The sequence below is a fragment of the Rhipicephalus microplus genome, chromosome 1 (assembly GCF_043290135.1).
Source record: "Rhipicephalus microplus isolate Deutch F79 chromosome 1, USDA_Rmic, whole genome shotgun sequence".
Lineage (NCBI taxonomy): Eukaryota > Metazoa > Arthropoda > Arachnida > Ixodida > Ixodidae > Rhipicephalus > Rhipicephalus microplus.
This window is the reverse complement of record NC_134700.1, coordinates 181,771,222-181,794,952: the sequence shown is the minus strand read 5'-3', so window position 1 is coordinate 181,794,952 and position 23,731 is coordinate 181,771,222. Positions and strand designations below refer to the sequence as shown.

The 23,731-nt window shown below is 45.9% G+C and overlaps 1 protein-coding gene across 1 annotated transcript in view; it reads right to left on the bottom strand.

Annotated features, from left to right (window-relative positions):
- The window catches only part of LOC119178543 (uncharacterized), a 77,352-nt gene extending 54,018 nt beyond the window's left edge, over positions 1 to 23,334 (bottom strand). Inside the window, exon 1 of the mRNA XM_037429750.2 lies at positions 23,114 to 23,334. Coding sequence (XP_037285647.2) covers positions 23,114 to 23,128 — 15 coding nt within the window. The 5' untranslated portion in view covers positions 23,129 to 23,334. The remainder of the gene's footprint in view (positions 1 to 23,113) is intronic.
- Positions 23,335 to 23,731: the final 397 nt, after the last annotated feature.

Genomic DNA, 23,731 nt, shown 5'->3' with positions numbered 1-23,731 from the left:
ATTCGTTTCAAATACTCGCCGCGCTTCCCTATCACCTCGTTGTTCGACAACCGCGGCTAAACCTGATTCCCGAGCGTCAGGCAACAACAAAAACAACTTGCGTTGCGGCTCGCGAAGCGCGAGAGGCGCCAGCGCACAAACTGGACCAATATTTCGTGGCCCGATCGCCAATCGACAAAGTTGGGGCTACGGCAGAAGGCAACCAAGCACATGCCTCCCTCTCAGCGCATCGTGCAACGACCCATTTCGGTGCTTTCAGTTCCCATCCACTCCTCCTATCTCGAGGAAGAAAAAAAAAAGAATATTTTTTATGCTACGCCTATATCGTGGGAATCCAGGCGTCGTCGTATCCTAATTCTATCGAGCTTTCTCTGTGCGAACGTTGGTTTCAACAAAGCTCCCTTATCGTCTTCTCTATGTCCTTTGATTATGATACACCTCTACTACGACAATGCATTCAACAGCAGAGGACGGTTTAGTTGCCATGGCATATAGTGTGTTCAAATATTCTTTCTGCAGCGCTTTCCTTCGCCACAATAATTGTTGCAGTTTAACGTCCTAAAACCTCGACATGATTATGGAGGACGGGATATCGGTGGGCTCAAAAAATTTTCAGCCCTCAAGTTTCTTTAAGGTATTTTAAAATATAATCGTGCTAGCGTCAAGCGTTCTCGCCTCCACCAAAAATACGGCCGCCGCGTCCAGGATTCGATCCCGCGACCTGCAGATAAGCATTATAGAGCACCACAACCACCAGACCACCGCGAAAGGTTACAGCGCTCACCAAGATGAACTCTGTGAATACGAATGTTCAGATTTTGTTTGTCGTCAAGTCCACATTTACAATCATGCATGTTCCTTTGAATTGGCGCCAGCAGAAGTTTGTGTACACTGGTGTTGTAGATGTTGGTCAAATGGGGTTATATACTCGTACAAAGCAGGTATACTGTTGATTATCTACCCACACATCCACTTATGATTCTATTTGTTAAATATACCGCAGTATTATTATTCTGTTGTTGTAAGCGAACACACCGAAGAGCCACAATGGTCACAAGCGTTTATTCAGATGATTAGAACGTGAAAAAGATGATGATGATGTTGTTGATATGTCTTTTTTTCTTCTCGTTACTTGTGGTCTTCTCCTTCTTCTTCCTATCTTTATATCTATCCCGTGCAACGACCTGGACCGCCCAGCATCTTGCCACTCCTATTCTTATACGTTCGTTTTGCGCTTGGACTCGATAAACACAAAAACAAAACATGAATTGACATTTATGTTAAATCTGAACTATTTCAGCAAGCTTATATAGTAAGTGCGATCACACCTTTGATCGCAACATAATCAATATGAAATGATTACGCATTCATTATCGGAGCAGTGCTGGTTTTGTTGTAAGTATAGCTTGCTGTGCCAGCACTTTCAACTGTCCGAATAGGCACAATGTGAGCGCTATCATACAAGCGCAAAGAAAAATGGTACCACTCCTTACGAAGCTGATTTCGACACATTTCTCATATTAATCTCCTCATTGATATACATTAAGGCCAGTACGAGCTCGGTTTCGCTCCTGAAATGCGACATCAGTGCCTTTTTTTTTAAGGTTCAGTCCATGCACTGCAAGATCAGATAATTCCCAAGCCTACCATTAACTCCCCTAGATGCCTGATCAAGCTGAAAGCATCAATATCGCCTCGCAATCAGGCAGCCTTTAGATTCCAGCTGCCGCCCAGTTGCCCTCAAACACGCGAGCACAGTGCATTCTCAAGTTCTCACCCAAGATAAGAAACGCATTAGAGCGAAACTAATTGATGACGTCGAGACGGAAACGAGCATTAAGGACGGAGTGTTACGCGGAAAGAGTCAGCTTTCTTATTTGCTGTTTTTACGGGGCCTGCCCGGCGGTTTTTTTCCACAGCTCCTACACGCTCGCCCAGTTTTTGTTTCGCGCATGTTTCAATTCTTCGGGCGAAATTGCCAAGGAGCCGATGCATATAATAAGAAATAGATGCCATATATCCATATGGAGTCGGCTCTGGCGTATATATCGAGCACTGGCTATAGACAGTCAAGGATGTCAGCCAAACCGCGCCCGCCGCCGGCCACGCCAAACGAGCGTAGCCTTGGAGGCGGTGTCGTGTCGGGTGAGGGCGAATCGGACCATAGCCTCAGGGGGCAGCGCAGGTCTGCCATGCACCCGAGTACGTCAACGCCTGCGTTCGGTGGGCTTGCGCACATAAATTACCGTGGATCTCGGAGAACGTAGGGTATTCTGTCTTCTGGGTACAAAAAAAAAAAGCTGTCAGGGATTCAAGCCCCGAAACTGTGATATCATTGTCACGGACGCCGTAACGAAGGGTTCCGGAAATTTACGTCATCTGGTGTTGTTGAGCGTGCACCTAAGCCTAAGTACACTGTCCTCAAATATTTCGGATCTATCGAAATCCGGCCACCACGGCTGCAATTCGGGCCTTCGACCTTCGGGTTAGCAGTCCAGTGACCATTGTTACCACTAGACCATTGTTAGAAGGAATGGCTGTTCAGCTGAAAAGACGCTTTCACCATTAAGGCGCACTTTCCAAACAAAGTTGAAAGTATAGGCTGAGTTGCTCCACTTAATGTCGCGACTGTCCCAAAGTTCATTTCATTTTCCTGTATTCTCACCTTCTTTGTCATTTACATTTTCTGAATCATCCGTAATGGGAATTTCTCAGAAAGGGCGTAAATGAGTAAGCACGTGATGATGAAGCAGGTTATTAACGGCAATCTTGAAGCAGGACACAGCTCATTCATAACTTTTTAGTGAAGGCGGAAAATTATCAGATTCGCCTAATCGAAAAACACGGTCCAAATGGCGGAGAAAAAATTGGTCAAGTTCTATAAGTACGTGTCCTCGTTAAATTTGCTACGCAAACAAAGTCAGAGGCATAACTACGTCATAAATTGAAGCGTGTTCAGATTAACCACTCGTTCAAATAATGAAAAATAAAGCTTTCCATCATCACCTCTTAAGAGGACTTCTAATGCCAAGGGTTACCACTTATCACTTCGTCCGACGTGACCTGTGTGACCTCTTTTTTTTTAACATTCGTTTATCTTCTTGACAGTGGTCATTATCACTCTAGCAATGCTCGTGACATCCATTCAACCTGGTTAACCTCCCTGACATTCATTTGCTTTTCTCTCTCGTGATATCCAACTACGCCGGCAACGAAACCGTTTTCCTTGACGTGAACCGTAACAAAAGTCTGAAGAGTCCAGCCATGACAATACATCGGGTTTTGCGTCGTCCATTGTTTTCGAAGAGACCCACGTCCATGCGCAACTAACCCAAAGCACGTCTTACAAATTGTTTCGATCCGCAGAAATGCGAGCGTGCATACCTGAATAGGTTAGAAAAACAAGGAACCCATTGCCGTTCACTGATTGAGTGCTCATGTTTCAAGGACGCTGTTTCGAAGGGGCGTTTAAGTGCGAGGGCCTTGCCCCACAAACGCGACATTCCGTGTGGTTGGCAACAAAAGCGATGCGCCTTGTAAAAGACGCAGCCCCACGCACTTATACGCGCCGTTGGAGAAGCAACGTGTGCCTACCTCCACGTACTCAACACTCGATTGTCGTCTAACATGCGAGAGCGCTTCCAACTGCTGTCGGTTTCGACACGAGGCATTCTCATCTCCACGATTCTCGAGCACCCGAGGAAAATGGGTACAGCGTCATTCAATTTGAAAGTGCCCTTTACGCCACACTATTGTGTAGTGCCGTTCGACTGTGACGTAATAAAATAGATAGCCGACGACAGGGGAATAGAGACATCAAAGAATCGCATTTATTCTTGTGTCCGCCTTGGTGGTACAGCGGTTACGGTGGTCGGCTGTTGACCCGAAGGTCGAGGGTTCGATGTCGGTCACGTGGTCGCACTACGATGGAGGTCAAATGGCAGAGGCCCGTGTACTGAGCGGTGTTTTTGCGAATTACGAACACTCGGTGATCAAAATGTCCGGACCCTTTCACTAGGGCGCGCCTCACAATCATATTGCAGTTTTGGTACTCAAAACTCTGGAATTTATTGGAGCTTATTCCTATTTTGACATGTTCCTTCGTGTAAATACCCGGAAGTTAATCAAGACGTTGCCCATCGAAGTGACATAGCCGCTCTTTTGAAATGTAAATATATTGAAATTAATCTTGAGCAGCAGTGTCTACGTTGTGCACTATACAGCGTTGCATGGCTGGTAGATACAAATTGACTGGTGCTGGCCCGAAGGCCTTATTTTGTAGTTCTGACACGCGCTGTGAATGCAAAATGGCCTCGTCTGCTGGCCCATCTTCACGACTAGTCACAGAATCGAGCCACCAAAGGCCACCTTCATGCGGGGACCCCGGCTACCGGACTATCGTAACGAGGAACTCGTGCCGCGATCAATAAAGACGCCCGTGAACCGCGTATTTATGAAGAGCTGACATGCTTGTTCGCCAGGACAGATCACCTTTATAAGGTAATCTGTTTTGTTTTGTCGCCTAAAAGATCTACTAAGGACAGCTGCCGAACAGGCACTTCGTCCTCTTCGTCAAACACACACGCGCATCGTCCCAGAAAGTGTCAGTATGCACGTAGCCGTATTATAGCTAATTGCCTTGGTAGCTGAACGAGAAAAAAAACATAATGGTAGTTTTACACCTAAGGAGTACCCGTTAGCAGGGTCATTAGTGCTTCGCTCGTTTAGCAACGCGAAGAAACATACTCCTAGGGCTGTGGAGACTGAATGCTCAACTATGAGTTTCTTGTACTGTTACGTGCTTAAGGCGAGCGTTCATCAAGCCATATGACTACAGCAGAATATATCATCTCGGTATTGCAATATCTTGAACCTTCACCGCTAGATTCATATTGATGTAGCGCTACTTTACTGTACTATTGGCGGCAGCGAAAGGCTTTTATGCAAATGGGTTCAGTGTTCATGCCCCTTTTTCCTCTTTGTCATTTTGTACTTGTGTATGGATATCTTATAATAATAACCTCTATCGGTGTCGGTACGATAGACCTTCAATCGAGTAACATTTTATGGCATTTCCTATTGAAATGGCACCATAAGACAGTGCCATCACCTCCTGTCATCTTCTGATCACGAGAGGAGGACATTGTTTGCTGCTTTAATGATACGATGGCAGACGACTCAGCGTTGACACAAGAAAAAAAAAAAGCTTCAGCCATAGGCCTCATACAGCCATCCACACGGATAGTCACTTGCTGCATACTGCAACGACGGCTAGGATTGTGCGACTATCTTTGATTACGTGGTGAAAGTCCTTGTGTGTGCGTGAGTATCAGTTCACATTATTTTCTCCTCTCTTTTTCTTTTTTCTTCGTTTGCTCTATCGGTTTGCTTCTCGCTTCACATATCCCACGTGTTGGTAGAAGACGATTAAGGTCCAATCTTGTTAGACCCTCTCACATTTCGTCTCCACATATCAATCTACATTTACCTTTATTATAAGTTTACAACTGCCAAAAACAAGACGTTTCAATAACTAATAGAATGTCCCATATTTAGTGTACAATGCTGTACCTTCATACAAGGGGGAGGGGTACAGGAGACAGAGGGAAGGCAAATACTCTGAGTGGACAGAGAAAAACTGGTACACTACCCGACACTTTAGAAATGAATAAGGTCACTTTATTTGCACGATGTGCGTACGGAGTATACTTATTGACTGTGAATAAAAGTGGCAAAATGGCTTTGTTATTCCAAAACGTCCGCATACATTTCTGGTCAACATGCCTGAAGATATAAGTATTGCAATCAAACACCTATGAACCACACGCTGTCTCAGAGAAAATATAGAATTCGTTATTTTTCGTGAATAATTTATACGACGTTTAGTAGGTGCTTGGTAAGTTTCAATAAAAATTAAAAAGAACTATTTCAACTGTATCACTGTGAAGACCACTTTTGAAAATCAACAAAGTTTTGAAATCTCTTGCAAGAAGAATGGCGAGCAAGCTAAAGAACTTATTCCAATCACCTTAGATGCTGAGTCTTTGGTCAGAGGCAATATATTTCCTCATCACGTAACGGCGAAATGAACAGGCTTCCATAAGATATACCAGGTTAGGCTAAGACTCTTCCGCTTCCTGCCCCATGCCACTGTTATGGCAACGTGGTGTTCCTCAAATAGTAACGCTGCAGGTAGAAGGGCCTGTATACTGCCAGTGTTACCGACAACAACGTAACGAACAAAGACAGCAGAAAACAAAGCGCCGGAAAACAAAGCGGGCGGTGGCCGCCTCTTCGTTGCCCGTGCGACGAGAGTCAAGACGCTTTCCGTTACAAAGAACCTCGACCACTGCCGCACACCACCATCACTGTCGCCTTTACTTAAGAAAGCAAGCCAGACAACGGGTGTAAGAACACGCCGGCACGCATTCTTTGCTGCATACACAGCTCCGAGTCTTCGTAAAGTAAGGCAAGGTCCCCTGCGCACGACGCTTTGGAACCTCCGCTCTTGTGGCTATGCTATAAATACGTGTTCTCGGCGATTCTTTTCTTCTCTCTCTCTCTTGCACTGTTTCTTCCATCAAAGCTATGGGACAACGGCTCTATAGCTTCTGCAACTGCGGCAGCACAGTCACAAATTTCGTCCATGTGAAAAATGTAAGAGAGATATACGAACTTCACCGGTTCGACCAACAAAAGCTGTTATAGAAATGCTTAACCTCGCAAGCTAAAATGTAAAACAAGGTCCGCACCTCTACTTCACGCGTCAGAACGAGACAAGACGTGCGGACATGCAGTTCAATCATCTGCACGGTTCCTGCGTCCGTGAACGTCGAAATTCGTTTTTCGCGGCTCCCACGCTCTGCACGTTTCCCGCGTCAACCTTGCATCGCGACAGAAGCGTTCTTCTATCTTACTCTTTCCTCTCACACCCTTACCCGTTTCCCTTCTGCCACGGCTGTAGAGTGATTACGTCCTCTGCACTGCGTGCCTCGATCAAGAGCACTGCTCCGGCATTCTCCCACGTTCAGAACGTGATCCATTCCGTTGTCAGTCGTGCGTGTATATATATATTTATACAAAAGCAAGGCGCTATAGCGCTGTATAGTATACCTGAGGGACGCCGGCAGCGCAGACACAGCGTCCTTGCCGAGCGGCAACAAATTTGCGCAATCTGTGAATTCCTTCTCCGTGCGTGCGCGGAAGGCTAAGACAACGTCGTATCGCAGCTAATCTTGATCGCAGCGCGCGCGCGCGCGCGCCCGCAAGAATGTGGTACGTATACGCTATATACCAGCAGTGCAGAACTTGATCGGCACTCAGTCCGTGCGCGGTGGCAATAAGCTTGCGAACACACGGCTTCTTTCTTGCTATCTGACAGAAAAAAACCCGCGAGCACGCGTGCGAGTCTTGTTCAGATAAATTATCCCGCGAACGTGAGACATCAGCGCGACGCGCACTGCATAAAACGATCGTGTGGGTCGGGCTAAGAGAGCCCGACCCACAAGCAAAGCGGGCTCTCTTAGCCCGCTTTGCGATCTTGTCGCCGCGGCCACACCAGACACGTTTTTCTCCTCCTGCGTGCGACAACAGCCCCAACACAGAGAGGGAAACACGCGGAGAAGGTGTGTACGGTAGCCGGCTCCATTACGATGTAGGCACTGAGCCGTGTCGCCTGTAGGCAGACAGAAATTAGGTGCCTTCTTCCTTTTCCTCATGAACCACTAACAACAACAACAACAACAACATTACGATGACCGCAGCCCGAGGACGTTTGCGTGCAAGCGCGATGTGTACGTGAGTGCTCGATCTCGAAGCTGGCACGTTACATGACGGTGTAGGCGTCGGCGCGCTGCACCGATATGCCAAGACAAAATTATATAAGGAGACTCAGATGCACGTGTAGATCTGCGCGAGCGAAAAACTGGCGGCGCCATCGGGTGCGAGCTCGTATGCACACGTTACCCGAGACGTATCGACGAGAACGAGAAAAATAAAAAGAACGGGCTTCCGTTGAATGGCCCTGCCTCTTCCCTTTTTTGTCATTTTTTAGGTAGTCGTAGGAACTGTGATGTAAACTTTTCGTTAATGCATGAATATTGCTTGAAGCGCCTGCGGAGCAGCAGGGAACCTGGTCGCAATTGCTATAAGAACGCAAAATAGTAACACAGAACAGTCCTAATGTACATGCACCTACGTTATTAAAGATATTTTCGCAGTGTTCGACGGGAAGTATGCGGAAGCTAGGGGGGAGGGGGCAAGATAGAAGGGGCTGGTCGTGAGACTATTCTGTGCCACTCGGCAAAAACGGAGATAGCCTTGTTTAAGTAATTGCTCAGTGGTATGACGCCGTGCAGGCGTCGTATCTGTACACAGTGTGAGTAGCTGTGACGGCTTCGCAGAAGCGTAATTCGACGGAATAATTGACTCGGCCTATGTAATCAAGCGCGGCGCACGAGACGATATAAGGTTTCCGTTCGACGAAAGGGGCTGGCGCTTGCCGCAGTGTATACACTGATAAAGGTCGAAATCTATAATATTACGAAACGAACCTCAGGGCAGATCTTTAGGTACCTTAGATTGTGTCCTCTAATTATAACTCGCCCCATTTCTGTACGCCGTAGTCGAGGGCTCCGGAAATTTCGACCACCTGGTGTTCTTTAACGTGCACCCAAATCTGAGTACACGGGCCTACAATATTTCCGCCTCCATCGGAAATGCAGCCGCCACAGCCAGGATTTGATCCCGCGACCTGCGGGTCAGCAGCCGAGTACCTTAGCCACTAGACCACCGTGGCGGGGCATTTCCGATTTTTTACAGTGAATTTACGGACACTGCTCACCCAATAAATGACTCTTTCATTAGTAAGAGTTTGAATACTTAGCACAACCTAAAACTTCGGGTGGGCGATAACACGAAATACTATCCCTTCTAATGCAATGACAGCACACGCAGGCTACAATTCATGGACAAATTCTGCGAACGGTTCAAAAGAAAAAAAAACAGCGTCAGAAACAGGAGATTGCAATTCTTCGCAGTATATACCAAGGACCATCCCTCAAGAATGACAATCTGATCCACGCTAAATTGCAGTGGGGTTCATGTATAACCAGCTCGAGGTAGTGCGGTAAGTATACCTCCAGCTCCATTCTCACTATAATTCCTGGAGCAAACTTCGCGTACACTGTGTAGCCGCGCAATGCGCGCATTATAGTTAACAGCATAACCACTACGTAATCATATCCACCACCCTCTAGCTTAACGCTCAACGTGCCCCGCCGTGGTGGTCTAGTGGATAAGGTACTCGGCTGCTGACACGTAGGTCACGGGATCGAATCCCGGCTGCGGCGGCTGCATTTCCGATGGAGGTGGAAATGTTGTAGGCCCGTGTGCTCAGATTTGGGTGCACGTTAAAGAACCCCAGGTGGTCGAAATTTCCGGAGCCCTCCACTACGGCGTCTCTCATAATCATATGGTGGTTTTGGGACGTCAAACCCCATATATCAATCATATAACACTCAACGTTACCCTCACACTCTTTTGGAACTCGCTATCAGTGATCGCCAGGTGCACTCAGGAGAACCACATTGTCGGGGCGATTAACAGAAGAGGTGTGACGACGACAATGGTGGCCAACCATTTCGAGGTAACAGCAAAAGAAGTGCTAACGCGTGCGCACCGTCATAATACACCCAATCTCTCGAAACAGCAAATTATCGGAGTGCGTCCGCCCGTCAAGTTTAAGACTTAGCTAGTCAACATAGGCGAGCCCCATACGATCACATCTCTTTCCAGTTTACGGGAACGAGTTCGGTTATACCTGCGCCAATGCGCCGATACGCCACGCTCTATAATTCCAGTCACGCAGTGCGTATTAAACGTTACAGCATGCTGCAACGCATGCCAGACACTGCCGAACTATCGCATGTTTTGCCTTGTGGCTTTTCAATCTCAAAGAACGAAGGCAAACGCAAGGACGGTGTTCTATTATCTGCTTGATTGACGACAGTCCTTATACAACGTTAGCAATCAAGGAGCGCGCTTGTCCGCCGTGGTTGGTGTTGCTTTCCTGCCGATTACGTGCCACACCCCGATGCAGGGTTTGCTCGTTTCCCTATATCAACCCGCGTGCGTACAAAGCTGTAAAGCAACTCGGAGCAAGCGGCAACGTGACAGAACTGCAAATGGCCAGAAAGCTCGTGAAAGTTGCGTGCGGCGCACCACATAACCGCTCCAACTCATGCGGTTTCGCGAAGTCCAGATGTGAAAAGAAACGATCGCCTCCTGCATGTCCACCTCAAAGCCGTTTGGGCGGCTACACGCAACAGGTTGCACGAGACGTTTTATTCAAAAAGCAGTTCATATACCTTTCTATGTGTAAACGCGCGGTACAGGAAGCAAAGAGTGGCGTAGTATTTAACGAAGGCCACCACCACACCGTGGAGTGTAGACAGTGCGTGTGCTTTGAGATATAACGCACGTCATTGCGGTTCCGCTGTAATGAATAGCCAAAATCAAAATCCTCGCGCGAGCGGTTGCCTTGACGGCGAATAATGAAGCGGGATTTGAATGCACGCATCGCTTCTGAAGAGGGCCGTGCTTGATTTGGCGTTACGACTGCTTCCCATTCCGTCTGCCGAAATGTCGCCACGTTTAGACCTCTGCTGTGCTGCCTTTTGTCTCAGGTGTCTCCGGGTTTTCCTCCTCAAAGCTGTGGTATTGTGCCAGAAAAAGAAAGAAAGAAAGAAAGAAAGAAAGGAAGGAAGAAAGAAAGAAAGAAAGAAAGAAAGAAAGAAAGAAAGAAAGAAAGAAAGAAAGAAAGAAAGAAAGAAAGAAAGAAAGAAAGAAAGAAAGAAAGAAAGAAAGAAAGAAAGAACGCTTCCTTCATCTGGCACGTCATAATCCTACATACCGTAAAGGTTTGACAGCTTCTGTTCAAAAAGAACTCGAAGAAAGAGGGCCGTGTGGGTCTGGGCAGTGTATCAACGTCATCGGCCATTCGAAAAAAAAAATGTTGCCCACGAGCACGGACACTTAGGGATCCGGGTGGCTGTGAACAATGGCCAGTCGTCGATCAGCTGCCGTGGATATCCTGCTAGAGCTACACCTCGCGCGTTTATAACGGGCAGTGGCGCACGCGCGTACACACCCAGCGGAATGTATAGCCCAAGAGGTGGCCGGTACTGTATATGCAACACCGCTTTTGGCAGCTTTTGGCTAAGGTGGGGCGAGCCGCGCACAGCTCGCTTCCCGTTTCAGACGCTAAGCACGCCGCGGTGGCGGTAGACTTTCCTTGCAATGCCGTCGCTGTTACGAGGTCGCGAGACCTTGGCGCCCGCCGCAGGGCGACGGTGTCTTGCGGTCTGCGGCACGTCCTTCAGAGGTCGCGTCGATGGCTGAGTGCTATCAACTTCCGCGCCGCCAGAGGCGTTGCCCATGTATGTACGTACGTGACACGGCCTTTGCACGCTGAGCGGCTGCTTTAATTGTGATCGCCTCTCGTCGGGCTTGTAATGTGTCCGCGTGCGCGATTGTTGGAACGCTCTCCTCTGTATCGCACCCCTCGGAGCAGTTTATACAGGGACGGGGTAATGGGAAAAAAAGAAAGCAAGGTGCGCCTTCCGTCGTTTGCCAACGAGGCGGGGAGAAACCGACAAAAAGGGAGGGGTAACTCTAATGCGGAAATTAAGGACGATAACTGCGAGATTGGTAGTAAGCGGTTTGCTACCATGCATTAGGAAAGGAGCAAAGGGAGCCAGAAAAGTAATAGGAAGATGAAAGAGCGATGTAGGTAAGTTGAAAACCACACGTGTCGTAATCGGTCAACAAGGCGGGCCACTCGCAGATATTTTAGAAGCACTTTCATTGCTTTGTTTTACAGCGAAAGCTGTTAAGAGATCATGACTCGGGGTGCTAGCGCGCTGCATTTTTCCGTCGCTGCCACAGCCGCCAGCGCCGCCGGTGTCCGTAAATACTATCGCACGAAATAAGAAAACTGTAAGTAAAAAAACACCAACGAAAGAACGGGATTCGAACGCTGCGTTCCAGCCCGGTATTCTACCACTGAGCCACGTCAGCGCTTGGGACTCGTTTCCAAACTCGCCTTATGCAGGTTTGAGGTTAAGAAAGAAATCGCGTTCATGTGAGTATTAAATCATTTTAGAACAGCAAAAGAACAACCAGGTGTCACAGAATGCGAATCGTGCGATGATCGGACCGGTGAATGCTCCGACCATTACAAAAGCTTGATATTGTCCACCTATTAACTAAGGCGCATACTCATTGTGGGGGATTGTTGTTGTTGTTGTTGTTGCCCCTTCGCACTGGCACATACCCACTATGGGGGATTGGCCATGAAATCTAGAAGTATCCTATATGAGATATATTAAAAGGTTTATCCTTAATGAAAAAACTAATGATGTAATAGAAAATAATAATTAACTAAAAAGGAATATTAAACTAAACAAATAATTGAAGATTGAATCAAGAAGAGAAAAGGTGAGGTAATACTACAGTAGAAGACAGAAATTTTGAGTAGACCAGACAATCGAGCTTATCTCACCCGGTCACAATCAAATGAATATGCAAATTTCATTCAAAATTAGACAAGTGTCTTCAGAAATATATTTAAGCAGGCATTATTATGACATGCGCTTTGATTCTCGAATGAAATTGCATACAGCATCGAATACGCTCCTGTGGCAATGTCCCAAGCTCCTGTGGCAATGTCCCAAGATTGTGGGGATTACAAGCGCTTCCGACATGATTCTTCATCGTCGTCAGCCACAGAACACAAAAAACTGCACAAAGTTTCTTACAACTGTGCAGAGGGTACCACGCTTCTCAGAACACTGACGAAAGATGGCGTAATGAATGCCTGCCTATACTATATACACAACGACTGATGCCGTAGTGGGTACTCTGTAAGTGTGCTTGCAGCAGCTACTCGAAGAGTGTTTTAAAAAAAAAAACCTCTGAAAAGTCATGTAGCCATGTGTCGTTGGGTAGAGGTGGTGCATTATTATACCATGTATGTAGGTGTTGATTTGTAGGCGTCTGAAAATCACGCTCTCTTCTTTGGTTTGTCTTGGATGGGGTGGAGGGTACACATGGCTACATGTGTCCGCTCTGCAGCGTACCAGACACCCTGGCACACTTGCTCGTGGAATGCCAGTGTCATGCAAACCACGACGTGCAACAGGAGCGGGACCAAGTCCGAAGAATAAACGACGACCACCTAATGGAAACGTGGGAGGCCAAGCTCGTCCTCGAGGACCTGGAAGACCATGCAACGACAACTCGTCGCCAGGGCCAAAAGGGCAGTAGAAGCCAAAGGGTTTTAGGACTAAGGAGCCCTCCCACCTCAGGGTAACACCGGGCCTCGCTCAGAACACTGTTTCTAAATAAACGTTTATTTCTCTCTCTATCTATTCCAGCTTTCCTGTAACCGTGCTGCGCGTTACGCACCGACCTGGCGGTTTTTGTGCAGCTCGGGCTTTCCGGCATTCTAAGATGGGTTGCCAAAAAGGCGGCTGTTCCCCTAAGTTCGAAAAAACTGCAGCGAGGCACTGTTTTTTGCGTTGTATTGAGGACTATGACACAGGGGTAGCATCTATGGCTTCATCACTACCACGGTGGTTACAGGCATAGAGTTTCTCTAATATACACTAGAGGGAACTTTGGCGCTAGTGTCTATGGGAGCTGCAACGCACGGCGCTTCAGCGAGCATGAGAATGATGGGTAGTACACACATTTGTCTAATATTCGTACTTATGACCTGCTTTTGGCTCGTGTGTGTTCGTGTGGCTTGGAGCTGTTTTCTTACGAAACAACTATTAGCAAATGTTCAGCGGTTGCGCTTCATCATTTTATTTTTTTTACTTACTTTCCAAATCGGCTCACGAAGTTCAAAGAGTTCAATCTTTCTTTCAAAACAAAACCGAAACACAGCAATAAACGAAGCCGCAAGTACGATTCGCCGCCCGCAAGTACGAAGACTATAGGCAAATGTGTGTGCTGCCCATCATTCCCATAGTCGCTGAACGATCGCAGCACCAGAGTGCCCTCTAGTTACTTTTAGGAAACTCTATAGTTACAGGCAGTATACTGTCTGCAACTCTCAAGCAGTAATCAGCCGCAACGAGAAGAAACGCGTTTGGATTGTCTCGGAACAATTTTTCTATCGAAAAAAAATTAAACTGATAGCAACACACTTTGATAATGGATAGTGCGAACGTTTAAAAGTTTCGCATTAGTCGAAAACCCAACGAACTGCTGAGTTATTTGTTCGAGAGATTTGAGAGCACCGGGCAATGAGCCGCTTGGCATTCGACCGATTTCCGGAGCAATCGCTCACTTTCCACCACGAAATAGGTCTCGCCGCTCTTAATGGACCACGCAATATCAGAAGAAAAAAAACTAAGACAACCTTCTCATTTCTTTTTTTTTCTTCTCATCGCGGGCATTATAATATCCACGGGTAGAGCTGCCAGGTAAATTGCAGCGCGAGCGACTAATGACGCAATCGGTTTCATGCGGGTACTGCTGGACCACGAGGGAATGCATGGTTGGCACTTATTGTAAAAAGCGGAAGCAGGGTTGGCAATGCAGACGCTGCCGCATTCAAATCAGCCCGTATAAACGCTAGAAATTAACCGGTTCGTATCGTGCACACGTGTGCGAGTCTTGCGCAAGCCTTTGAGGCAACATCAACAGCTCAAGAACTTTGAAAGTATTCTGCCATGACGCCGAGGTTGAAATGTCCAAGCCTGGATAGAAGAAGGCCGTGCGGACAGCTGGCTAGCTCCTTCACGTGCGATTTCAAAACAGTTGGTAATGATACAGCATCATTTAGAATTCGAATCAGCAGCAATGGAAAACCTTCCTGCCTTGACAGTCCTAAACAGTGTGGGGATAAGTTGACCAGCTCTTCATTGGGTCAGCACGCTTTGGTGAATGTGATGTCATCGCCCTTTGCTGCAACGAAAACCCTTAACCTTACTCGCTATACTGCACTTTTGCAGTTTATTTTTCACAACATCTTTTTAGAACTACAACACTGAGATCCCAGAGATCGCGTAAGGCGTGAAGTGTATTGCAGTTTCAGTTTACTGCTGTAGTTGTACGAGTACTTGTAGTTGTACGAAACTATTTTTCGGGCTACTGCTCTAGTGATCAGGTTTTAGTTAACTGCATATAACGGACATTAGAAAGTGTGGAGGCGGAGAGGGGTCACACCATGAGCATGCAGTAAATTGGACGTTGATTAGGTATTCTCATAATAACCTAAATGGACGGTACCTTAAATACGTGACAGAAGAAATAATATATTGAAGCGACTAAAACCAAAAGCTGGTGACTGCATTACAGTGAGAGAAAAAATGCAAAAAGCAACCGTGTACACCTATATTTACACGCACGTTGAACTACAGATCGTCCACGTATTCGTATGGCGAAAGCGACCAGCTGAGCTGTTCGGTCAATTTTATGAAGTGAAAGGTTTTCGTCACGTTAAGGAATCTAGAAATATACAAAACAAGGGTCTCAAAGACAACAACAAAGTAGATATATTATGCGCTATCTCTTCAAGTGATATTACGCGGAAGGTGACAAAAGCTGATGCTGTGAAAATGCAATAACCTCTCCTTCTCATCTCCTTCATCTGTTTAGTTTATCTCGGCGCAGCAAGATCGTACTATACGATCGTTGAACTCAAGACATTCAAAATGATCGAGAGTTCATCACCGGTCGGCGACGCCACCCTTAATTCCGGTATGGCCCGTATATGAATGACCCTCTCGGCTAGACGGTGTCCCCTGTGACCAGCACGAGTTGCCCTTCATGAAGACGCGCACGTGAGTGCAGTGCGCAATCGAGCCGTGGCGAGAGGAATTCCTCATGCGCTGTTTTTTTTCCCCCTTGTAGGCACCCAACGCTTCGCGCATACCAACGCGTCTGCCGGGAAGTCTAACGCCAAAATACAGGGCGGGTCGACACGGTTTCTTTCGCTGCTTCTGTTCTGTTGCCGTACGTCACTCCGGCTGGCCCTGATTTCAACTGCGTTGTACATTGACCCGTTTCAAATGACGCGAAGTGTCGGTATCTTATGTGCTCGAGCAATATTTTAGACCGGAATATTCATTTCACAGTCATAAAAGCAGCACTCATGATGGGAAATCGGCTCAATTTCGGAGTGAGTTAAGCCATGAAGGAAAGCGTAGTCATTGAATTAAGGCAAGAAACAGGTTTTCAATAATATAATCTACACAAATACCAGCCTATTTACATGACGTATTCAGTCCATGTATGAGAGCACCATGCGTTTACGAAACTGGCCTCGGATGTGGGCACGCCCACAACACCGGTTATATAACTGAGTTTTTTTAGCCAGTTACAAAACGCAGTACACCGGTGTACTCTACATGGGCGCAAGGCGCCATGCATGAAGTGCACCTTCTAACCTACTTGCTTGCGAAGATGACCACATTAAGTGTGCACGCGTCACGGTCATTCTTCCTCTTTGGATGTATTTTTGTTGATATCTGGGACGCCTCACTGCTGTCCGTTACAAACAATTCTTTTCCAAACACAGAAGAAGTTGTGTAAGTTTCAAGAGTGGTGCACGTATTTACGTAAACGAATGAATCGTCGTGAGTAGAAAACACGAGGCACCTCTTCTAGCCCGATAAAACAGTCCAAGCAGTGGTTGTGCGAAAAAGGGAAAATCTGTAGACAGCCGTCGACAGTGAAATTACATAGGTATGTGCGTCGTTTTTTTTTAAAGGCCGATGTCGTTCATTCTGCGCTTGCACGCTTCATATATTTCTCTTTTCGCGCGTGACAACAGCCATCACGCTTATTACAAGTGCCAACAGTTCTGTCTCCCTTTGATGTGACTCGGCGAATGAATCGCTAACATCTCTCCCGGCGCATGAAGCACATGCATGCGGTACGGTCTTGGGAATGTCGACTCCTTGCCGCAATTTCCTCGCGTAGCGATTCACTTATCTGAGCGTAGTTTTACTGCCTACCCTTTTAAAGAAGCCGTGACGCCCAGTCTCAGACAAAAAGAACATTCGAAACACGCAACAGGCGTCCACGGCTTCTTCAAGCATCGCAACAAGCCACTTCCGTGTACAACGACTTCAACGACCGCAACGCGCTTCTCTAATTTTACTACCCTCCTTTCCCTCTCACTTTCCCGTGACATTTACTGGCACCGGCAGAAACACGTACCATTGCTCGCGTCGATACCTACGCTCCGTCGTCGTGGCTCGCGCGCACGCTGCGAGAAACCAGCATTGTTTATGTATTCGCACTCTTTTTCATAACGGTTAACCGAGTTTCGCTTCTTTTCCTTCGTTCTTGGCAATTCAGTTCCGAGCTTCGCGCAAAAATTTCGGGTCCACTGCTACACGCTTGAAAACGACCGAAAAAATAAGCAATACGAAAAGCAAACTTCTTGTGGAACGAGCGGAAGTGAAACATGCCCTTATACCGTGCAAAAGTGGCACCGACACTGTATACTATAAATGCACAGCACTTACAGCGGCAAAAGGCTCCAGAATAAAAAAAAAAAGTACTAGTGAATTGGGTAAAAGGTGCGTTTACCCCAGTAGTGATACAGTATTTGTTAAGAGTGTTCTTTTTCCTTTTATTAATTTCTTCATCTTTCCATTACACGCTGCTCAAAAAGACGTGGTTTGATGTATCCATCGCGCGAAAGCCCAGTTTTTTCGCTTTTTTTTTCGTCTAATGGCTTGCTTTCATCTTTCCGTGGTGCCTTAAACGTGGCCTTATGGGTCTGACTGCCACCACGGGCAGATTAGGAGCACACGAGATGCAGGTTGACGGGAAAGGAAGAGAGGAGATTATATAGAGTCACTTGGGGCGCATGCATTGACGTTAGCTGAAGCTGAAAATGATGGAGAGAGAGAGAGAGTAAATATTCGTTCGCTTTCTTTATTCTTACTTAGTTAATTAAGCGCGATACAAACACAGAAAGAAGATAGAAGCAGGCCGTCAGACAGGTGGGACCAGTTGAAGAAGGAAAATAAGAGGACAGAGGAAGCTGATTCGGTCATTAAGCCTCGGAAGCCCAGTGTATTGGAACACTTCGCGAAACAGGAATTTATCGCGTCGCTGCGAACGAAGTTAGTAACAACTTCGGGACAGGCCGCGGTGCTTAAGTCGTTTCCGCAGAACCTGCTTCCATGGCGATGACGGCGCGCTAGCTCTCTTGAGAGATGTGGGAACGTTAAAACAATTTGTCCTTGTATGGTGGTTATACGAAAACAGAATAAAGTTTTTATGTGCTGCACGCATGCATGTAAACAGGCATCGATAAACTTTCCCATTCCGCATTATAAGTGAAGATTCGCATCGCTTGTCACTGATAGTGCGCCATACGTGTATACAGCTTTACAGGCAATCACATTATAATCGAAGCTGTGCCCGCCATAAAACGAATTATGAATTTTGCTAAGTTACTCAGTCCTTAATTTGTCTCTGTTCTGACATTGAACTGAACGAGTTTGTCGAATGGCTTTGTTAAGATTCATTGCTGTAAGACAACGTTATCTGCTGGTTTCTGCGTATGCACGGGCTCTAAGAGCAACGTTCACTGATAATATTCGATTATCATGGGTTTTTCGCTGCCCCAAGGCGGACTAGCGATAGCAGTATAAAAAATGTATCACAATTACCAACTCTCTTCCTCGTTTTCAACAGGAATGAATCTACCGTTCTTTTTTAACTATAATGCATAAACAAGCAGGAAAATTATTTTTTTCGTGTAGAAACCTGTTCGTATAGAATTAATTATCAGAAACTTCAAGGAGAAAAAGGCCAGCTTTGAAACAGTTCAGTTGTTTGCTGTATGATATCACAGTACTGATTTCATAGGCGTTGCATCAGATTACGTATAAACTGGAACAGTAAGGTGGACATTACGAAACAATCTTAAAGGCAGCCGGGTGTTCCTAGTCTCTATGAGCCGATCAATTATATCAGATTGCCCATTATAGGTTTCACATTGTCCGTATACTTACGCATTATTAGGTCAAGTGGAATAAACGCGTGACACTACAACTCTACGTGCGTCCAACCTACACGGGTATTTCGACAGTGTATGGTGAATAATTGATCATCTGAAAATTAATTGTAACTAAATAAGTCAGGTGGTAAAATAATTGCGTGCCTTTGTATTTTAATAGAGCTGATGAGCACGTGTTTAACAAGAAGTGTTGCCTGAGCCATAGCCTTCGAAATTCCATGTCCAATTCATTATCTATTCTATCTTCCATATTCATGTCTCCGTGTTCCCATAACTTTCTGCCTCATGTAAATGTTATCCACGTTGCTCAATCAATGATGACCAGCTGAGCTTTTAAAAGCAGAAAGGAAGTAACTATAGTGGATGAACTTCTACAGGCCTTCCTATTTAAAAAAAACAATAAACATATACGCATGTCCCAGGCGACCAGTACTTTCTTTGACTACATGAAAAATAGACAGGCGCCAATTTTATGCTCCTTGTCTACTTTGAAAAGAATGCGCGTTTTTCGAACCCAAGTGTAGTGCGGTAGTTTTCGATAAGCAGACATACGACACTGTAATATGTAGGCGGTTACTTGTAACGTTATAGCTGAATATATGCAAAGCACAAAATCTTCGGTGGCCATGATATGCACCCATGTGCATTCTTTTTTGAAGCTCTGCACGATTCGTACCCTTGTATCAAAAGCAGAGACCTCAGCAAAATAAGTACAGTTCTTTCTTCTCCTAGACATCTCAGCAGCACAAGCAAATGATGCTTTGTAATGCGAAAGTGGTTTTATGTTCGCGATGCAGAGTGCATGTAGACCTCACAGCTTAAAGTGAATTGAGGTATGACTAGCCTCAGGGTGTACTGATAAAGATATCAAAATGTTCTAGGTCTATATAGCAAACAGCTCTTCTTATACATAAAAAAAATAATTTGGACGTTATAACTTCAGATGTGTTTTCTATACTACGTGCCACATAACCAGCGCGAATTCAATGGATGTCATGCGGCTTTTTAAGTCTTTACAAATACAATTGTCCCGTTCGCTTGAATTATTTACCTGCAGCGCTGGTCTTCTTCGTAACAAAACCTCACTTAGGTCATTTTAGATGTCATTTAAAGTGGGGAAGAGGTGACACAGGGAATTTATTAGGTCGAGCAAATATTAGTTTGAAAGCCTAAGAATATTAGTTTTGTCATCAATTAAGGTTAAACACAACATTGTCATGTAACAGGTGAGCTTTCCTAATCGTTTTTTTTTTAAATCCTTTATGTCAACTGCGTCATTGAAGCACGGAAATATACTGCACAAATGGCTGCACCCTGCTGGAGGCCGTACACGACAACACCCTTCTTGCATCATTTTATTTGCACTTCTGGACAAGGCTACGTGCTCACACCTGTCGTTTAAAAAACCCCAATGAAACAAACTGTTCGCATGATTGCATACAGCACGCCCTTCAACCCGGACTAATTATTACCCTCGTACTAGTGAAAGCGTACACTCTAGTATAACCGGTAGGTTGTGATTCACAATCGGAGAATTATACGGTATTGCTTCTCGCCTTCTTAATGTCCTTTGCAGTAGTATAGGGAAGTTTGATCAATCACTCGCGCAAGGGTCCAGCATTGCAATTAAGAACGCAACACCTGACGCCACGCTGAGGGCTTAACGCTGTCCCTGCTAGCTGAGCAGCTAAACTGGAGACTCTAATGGGATTGCCTAGATGAAGTGTCATGCACAAGCCAACTCGGCGTTCATGCAGACTGCACTAGGAAACAAAACCCTCAATCGCTGCATTTTTTAATACGTGGTGCATCAGTCTTATGAAGGCGTGACAAGAAGACATGGATACAAGGGAGGAGAACAGGACAACACAAACATGGAATCTGCGCTGTCTTGTTCACCATTTACTCGCTTTACCCGCTTTTATAATGGCTTCCTTACCATCAGTTTAGTTGTGTGTATTCACAAACGTTAGCATGACGACGTTATAATGACGCGTTTACGTACAAAGACTTAATTTCCCGACTGCAACTACATTGCGTCATGCTGGATTATTGAGACTCACGACTTTTCTCTCTCTGTGTGTGTTTTTCACCAACCCATCCCATTCACCAAGTGTAAGACAGCGAGCTGGACAAAGTCGCGCCTACCTCCCTTCGTCTTTGTCTCTGTCCACCCGTAGGGCCATTCGATAAGATGCGAAGTTGATTGTGGAATCAGTGCGTTCAGAAACATGTTGCAGTTTAACAAAAACAAATTCTTGCGTCGTATTAAAATCATCCCCTGGAGCTGACTGCAAAGAATTAATTACTATAGCGTGGCCTTGTTGATACATTTCCGATGGCTACGCTACCCGTTTTTCGAGATTGCGCACACTTTTTCCCGAAACAATGAAATATATATATTTTTATGTGGTACTAAAGATCAGTAATAAATGTTCTGTGATGCTCAAGAATTATGCATTGACTTTTGTACATTACGCCAATTTTCGTTCCATGAAGGATAGAGAGTTACCGTACTCACGCACTTTGTTTTGGCGGTGAGCTTGTCATACCTCCTCATCTGTTTCCCTCCCGTTTACGCTGATAGACATGCTGAGTGCGTTCATTTAAACCGAGTAGACGAAATAGTTTTCGTAAAAAGCTGGACTCGGGCATTAATTCGGCCATCACGTAGGGAGAAGAGGGCAACAACGTGCCACTGCACGTCTTAAGAACGACTGCTATGTGCATGCTGTCACCCGTTACTGCATACTGAACGCCGGCTGTTTATGCACGGCCATAGTTTCTTATCACTGTTTGTTTATTTCCTTTTTTCGGGTGGATTTCTCCTACTCCGTTTAGAGTACTAAAGCATCTCTAAGCTATCTTTCTTTTTTGTGTGGACATTGTAGAAGCGTAAATATGAGTTACAGCGGACATTAAACAGACAGAGTGATGCAATAAGCAGATGTCGCATTCGCTTACTATACCGAGTGGTTTGGTTACCAGTAGATTCAAGGCGGCAGGATGAATCGAAACAATGGCTGGTGGACCTCAACTACTGACAGGACTTTCATTGCCAGTCACAGCTTCTAGCTGCATTATTCAACGAAAGCCGAACTGACAAGTGCACCATGCCTCTGCCGTCACAGTGACGTCTTCAAGGAAGCGTATCAATCATGTACAAAACTACACTCGAACACGAACTACATTGCCTTTATACTCGTTAAGTTCATTGCAACTTCGCATTTAGAGTTCTATTGAATGACGTTTCCCACACCGAGTAGCAGTCTTAAGAAACCCCCTCGAATAAGTCTTTTCTCTTCACATGCTCTTCGTAGGCCGTTCCTGTATTACCCATCGGCACAATTATACAACTGGCTTACTGCACGTGGTGTAATGTTCAACAAATAGAGTTGAACGATTACTGACTTCTTTGTTTTTATCAAGATTGTTTGCTGCTTTATTCTCGTGTTAAGTGTAGATGATGGAATCAAAACAAGCTTCCGTTCGGTTACGCAAACAAACGTACAGTATTGGCGTTTTGGAACAATGCGTAAGCACTATTACGCATGTCTAGTAGGTTGGGTGCCTAAAACAATAAATACAATGTATCGGCAGGAATTCCTTATAAGGAACGTAAACTAGTGAAGATTTCCATTATTAGGGTGCAATTTGCTTTATAGAGTTACGCGTACACTTTAAAATTTAGACCACCGAAAAACAAGATATCCTATGGTGAATAGCAAACTAGATCAGTAAAGAAATAAATTAATACAAAACCTGTCGTAAGTATGCACGCCATTGGCGTTGGCATGTCGGCGTTAATTAGCAGCTTTTCGTAATTGTCTTAATGAACGAAATGAAATGGCGTCCTCACTTTAACGTCATTTTGTCTATGACCAAAAGAGAGAGACGAAAAATTCCTCGATTGCAAGGCATGCGAGTACCGGTAAGTTGTGGTTGTGTTTTAGGCTGTGCGTCCAGTTCTATTTCTTTTCATCTTTTTTTTTTCACTCTCAATTCGTAAGTTCGTCAGATGATACGAACTTCGTTCGAAATGAAGCTAACAAAGCTTACCTGAAGCAGCTTCATCCCGGCGATTTCGGTTTCACGTCCGACGGCGAAGCAACGCAAAAGAAAATGACACAGCAAGCAGCGTCTGGCGAGAACCCGTATAGACGTTCACACACGAAACACTTTCCAGTCGGCGGCGCCGAACGGCGCTTTCAAACACCGGCTGTAGCGGCGCGAAGGTCCGAGAGCGTCAAGAGACGGCGTCGACGCGAGCGAATCGCTTCGCTCTAACCCAACGAGTCGACGACGTTCGATCGAGTCGTGTCGTGTCGAGAAGCAACCTTTCCGGAGAGTTCGCGAGTGTCGATCGGTTGCTGCTGCGCGAGAAGACTGCGCCGGCTGCTCTGGACGCAGAGTGCTTTTTGTCGCGCCGCCTCCGTCTAGCGGGGAAGAGTTTTTTTTCTCGCTCCCTTTGTTTTTGTTTTGCTGAGCGCTCTCTTAATGCACTACACGCTGCGGGCGGGCAGAGCACTCTCCCACTTGCGCTCACCCAACGAGGCCGCCGCGACTTGCCTCCTCTTCACTTCTACCTCTCTCTACATCGCCGCAGCGCCTTCGGTGCGGAAGCAAAGCGCTGGTGGAAAAAAGCAACCACTTTCTCCCCGAGGGTAGCCTTCCCCG